At 34.7% G+C, this 4,991-nt stretch overlaps 1 protein-coding gene across 3 annotated transcripts in view; it reads right to left on the bottom strand.

Moving 5' to 3' along the window:
* The window catches only part of LOC107089013 (CCR4-NOT transcription complex subunit 3-like), a 37,905-nt gene that overhangs the window by 22,927 nt on the left and 9,987 nt on the right, over positions 1-4,991 (bottom strand). For all 3 annotated transcript variants that reach the window (XM_015381519.1, XM_015381520.1, XM_015381521.1), the window contains exons 3-4: positions 1,128-1,195; positions 132-206 (exon numbers count right to left, since the gene is read on the bottom strand). In XM_015381519.1, coding sequence (XP_015237005.1) covers positions 132-206; positions 1,128-1,195 — 143 coding nt within the window. The remainder of the gene's footprint in view (positions 1-131; positions 207-1,127; positions 1,196-4,991) is intronic.

Raw genomic sequence — 4,991 nt, 5'->3', positions numbered from 1 at the left:
AAAAAAAGTCAGAATTCTGACTTTTTTTCCCATGTTAAACTGAAATAAAATGTAAAAATCAGTTAACAGTTTTCTTTTTTTTTTTTTCAGTGGCCCTAATCCTCTTCCGTAAGAAACATTCTTGCTCTTACCTGGAGCTTTTTAATCTCTTTCTTGAGGTCTGCTTCATATTTCTCCTTCTGGTTTGCATTGGCTGCATTGTGAAGCTGCAGAAACAGAAGAGAAAGCAGGTTAAAGCAAGTAGCTGCTTAGAGGAATTCAAAATAAAAGTAATGTTATTCAAATCGATATAAGATGAAGGGTTGAAAATGTTTGTAGCAGGTCTCAGAAGTCATTGCAGAGGAATAAAGAAGTACCTCAAACATTTCGATATGGAAAACTGCATTTTGTAAAATACTTTGATTTTTAGCCCCAACAGTAACAGGATTCAGCTAAGATATAAAATGAACTGGGTAAGGGTTTCCACATTTTATTAAAGAGAAAAAAAGCCCCATTAGTGTTGCAAAAAAAGCTTCTTTGATGCCAAATGAGAATCGAAGACCATTAAAGCAAAAATAACTGCAGGATATAATGAAGGCAAAAAGACAAACTGGGATCTTTGTTACCAAACAAATCCAACCAATGACTCAATGCTTTCTTATCTACAGAAATGATCTAGTCTCTCTGCACATCTTCATTATTCCTCTGCAGGACTACAGAGCATCTCTTAAATAGTAAGACTGAATGTTATTTCCAAACCTTAAATCAGTGACATGAAACATAAGAAACATTCAGTAAACTAATCATCCTGCCGTACGGTATAAAGGTCAAATAAGTTATTAGTGATTATTTGAATCATTTATTTTTAGAGAAATAGTCTACTTGTAAATCTTTAAGATGTTTACCAAATTTATAAAGACATTGATAAGAAAAAAAAAATCTCTGGATTTCACAAAGTAATGATTTTATCGAACTAAACTAAAGGATCAGGAAAATGTTGACAAAATGTTTGGATTATTTAGGTTTTCATCTTATTTCACTATTTTTGAGATAAATAAGGCAGAAATATTTATTTCTGACTATTTTCTGTTTTTCCAAACCTGATGATGGATCCATTTTTTGGGGGGGAAATGCTTAAAATACGTTACCTTTTGCCAAATGTCTTCAAACTGCTCCACTCCCTCCGCTACTTTTTTCAGACATCGATCTATTTCCCCTGAAAGAGACAATAATGAATACAATAAAAAATATATACTTCTATGTTAGCAAAGAACAGCTGACAAAAAAAAAAAAACACATGCCAGTTTGATGAACACCAACAGATAATAAAGCCAAATAAAATGTGTCCTCTGAAACTGAACTCATCCTTTAGGAAGTAGTGGGCTGCTGTGCAGAACCTTGGCCCCATTCGGCCCAACCCAAAGTTCACGCAGCATTCTTCATCTGTGCAATTTGCTCTCTATGATAAATCAAAGCCAGTCTAGTCAATGTGGTAATTCACATGGGCTGCATGATGCTGGATGACGGACAGCCTTCCTCTGTCAGGGACAAGGTTAGGGTCCATTTTTAAAGGAGGATGGAACAAAACACAGAGGTTTCTAAAAACCTGAAGAGCCAAAGAGGGAGGCGGATAAGGGAGTGTTTTGCTTTTGACTGATGCATTAACGGATCCTGCACGCATCCAGTATGAATCACCGTAAGGAACAATATGTGATCAGTAGCCCTGGTTCCATCCAAATGTGATGCCAAATTTGAGCGAACTTTTAAGAAAAAAATAATAAAATGCGGATAGACACATTTCCATCCACTTGAGCAATTGTCTATGGTGATTTTATTTGATATTTCGCTTGGCTGTAGTAAAGAGGAAGTAGAGTTGGTAAGCTGGCGTGGACAACAGATTAGTGAAGGACTGATGTTTGAATTAATGCGTTGCAATCGGGAAAATTGACCGTCAGCTGAGTCAGTGATGGTTTGTGCCATCCAAGACTTAGAGAGAGAAACGTGATTCTGATGCTGCGTACAGGATGCCAGCGGCAGCAGAAACAGCTGATGAGTAATGTGAGGTAAATATTATTATTAGAACTTATTTAAAAATATATATATATTTACATCTCCTCTTCAGCACATTTATTCCTATTTAAAAAGTCCAAAACAGCCTTTGCACAAGCATCAAAATGTTTTTTTTGCGTAATTTAGCACATTATTCAAATTTGGCTGTTTGCATCAAGCTCTTCAAATACAATTCTTCAAAATGTGCAAAAGGAAAAAAAAAGGTTGATGGAAAGTGTCTATTGTAGTTGTGGTGGAAGGGTATAGACCGTGGAATCGGAGTGCCAGTTTAAAGAATTCAAACCAGGAAGCTAATGTTGTAATTATGACAAAGTTTGAAATGTCTGGAAGAGATGAGCCAAAACGCCATCGTTTTAAATATTAGTATCAGGAAAGAGACCAATGAGGGCGTTCTGGTCCAAGTTCTCTGATCTAGATCAGCTTCCCCATCGTGAAGCTCTTCTACTTTGATACAAATGAACACAGGAAACTGTTAATCAGTTGAAAGCTCAGTCAGCTCCAACGCAGTGAAGCAACAAAACAAGGCTAAAGCCATTTACCCCGCTGCTGTACTGGATCACTGAAGAAAATATCATGCAAAATTACCAGAAAGACAGAAATTGCACCTTGTTTTTGCTTAATATGTTTGTATGTTTCTTTTTTAAAGAGGCCACAGCAATAAATAAATGACATAAAATACAACAATAAAGGCAGCAAACGACAAACTACAGCTGACATCTCATGAAATATGCATATCATGAAAGGTTTCCACTAAAGGTGACATATAAACATATTACTACGCTAAGCGTCTCCCAGAATCTGAACGTGAAGATAAAGAGACAGTATTTTAAAGACAGCAAGAAATAATAAATGGTTTATATTAAATGAGTCTTTAGGCTCAACAAAAGCTTGAATAATCTTTAATGTCACATTTCGTCATGAGGGGGGAGATCAATTCACTAACAGGAAAATGTTCAGGTGTAGCATTTAGGTATTTTAGCCCTGTGATATGCAGAGGAAGGCTCTTTCAAATAATAACTTCCCCACAAACGACTAAATCAGGCTAAAATATCTAAGCCATTCATGTTGCAAATATTTTAAAAACATAGTGAAGTTCAATTTTTTATTCTAAGAGACCTTTACATCCGTCGAAGGCTGCTCTGCTGTAAGTTATCAACTTAATCTATTACTAATTTTATGTTTGGCTCACTTACCCAAAACTCAAAGGTTGAAGTGGGGAAACATTTGAAAGTTAGGAGAACATAAACAGGTACTTTGGTTTTCCAAAAGCTTTATGCATGTGTGATGCATGAGCAGTTGAACACAGCCAGAGGCAACAGATAGCAGCTGCCTGACATGGTCTATTAACTCGGACAGGTTGTCTGTTTGCTCTTCTACTCTGAATAAATATGCATGGAAACATTTAGATGAGGGTTTGATTTATTTAGGTTTGAAACAATTAATCGGATTAATTGATTATTAAAATAATCGTCAATGAATTTAGTAATCGATTAATCAAGAACTGGAGTGTAAGGACTCTAAAACCTGCTTTTAACTGACAGAGAAGTCATTATATCAACAGTGTAAAAAAAAAAGTAAACATTTTGCATTTAAGATGAAAATCTTTTTCATCTGTCAATATGCTCTATCCAGAACTAATTTTAGTTTCACCTGGTTTGATTTAGCAAAAAAGTCTACTTTAAGGAACCTTTGGCTATGTGATTATTAATCAATTATTCAAAAAAATTATTGACAGAGTAATCTATTTGCAAAATAATCATTAGTTGCAGCGCTAGATTTATTGATTTTCTGCATTTACTTTCTAATAAGCTGATTATTTCATCCTAGTTCAACCACATGTAATGGTATAGCTCAGTGATTTCTGGGTATATGTGTTCAACCAAGGCTAGGTCTGGAGATCTGGTCCGCAAATAGAATAGAAATGCCCTTTGTTGTACGTTTCGGAGGAAATTCACATGTCCAATCAGCAAAGAGAAAAAAAAATGGAGGCATGCAGATATGCTCAAGGGTAAAAACTGAAAACTAACAAAAAAAAAGGTTAAACCTCGAGTATAAATATTTATGCATAATAACCGACTGTATACAAGTTCTTAATAAGGCGCTTCTGAACCAAACTACCGTAATCAAAAAAGATGGGAAATGGAGAAAGAATATTTATTTTCCGAATGTAAATCCACCCTTAGAAGCATAATGCTCTGAGCTTTGTTTATGTTATTAGAAAAAAATCTGTGTCAAAAGTCTTGATCTGTTCAGAAGCGAAAATCCTTGTGAACCAAAATAAACCAACCACCAAACTCATCAACAATAAACAAACCTAATGAATACAAGTCATTTCTAAGAAACATGGAAACATTACAGACACAATTATCATAAATGGAGCAAAGGCGGAGATTTTGTTTTCCTTTAAAGAAATTCCCAGCGTTCCTTGTGAGAGAACTGATTCCTAACCTGGTTTATTCCAGGGCTGCAAATAACCACTATTTTGCAAATCAATTCATTTCAGAATTATTTTCTTGATTAAAAATAGATACAAAAAAGCTCTTTAAACACGACATTTTAGGACATTAAACCAGCTAAAACTAAGACTTGGATAGAACATATTGACACATTTTTTTTATTATTTTAAATGTGAAATGTTAGAATTTTTCTTTTTACAATTTTGGTATAATTGATGCTCTAAGTGGGTTGCTCTGTCAGCTAAAGTTATGTCTTAGAGTCTCTACACTCCAGTTAATAATTAATCGATTACTAAATTAGTTAACAATTATTTCAATTATTGATTAATCCTGATTAATCTGATTGTTTCAGTCCTAGTTTATTCCTAGTTTACTCTCGTCATCATATCTGACATTTTGAATCAATGGGTTATACATATATAATATGGGTGGAACGGTTCACAAAATCCACGGTTCGGTTCGGTTCACGGTTTCATGGTCACGGTT

Source organism: Cyprinodon variegatus, unplaced genomic scaffold (assembly GCF_000732505.1).
Source record: "Cyprinodon variegatus isolate N-32 unplaced genomic scaffold, C_variegatus-1.0 Scaffold235, whole genome shotgun sequence".
Lineage (NCBI taxonomy): Eukaryota > Metazoa > Chordata > Actinopteri > Cyprinodontiformes > Cyprinodontidae > Cyprinodon > Cyprinodon variegatus.
Note: the sequence above shows the minus strand (reverse complement) of the source record. Positions and strands in the feature narration are given on the sequence as shown.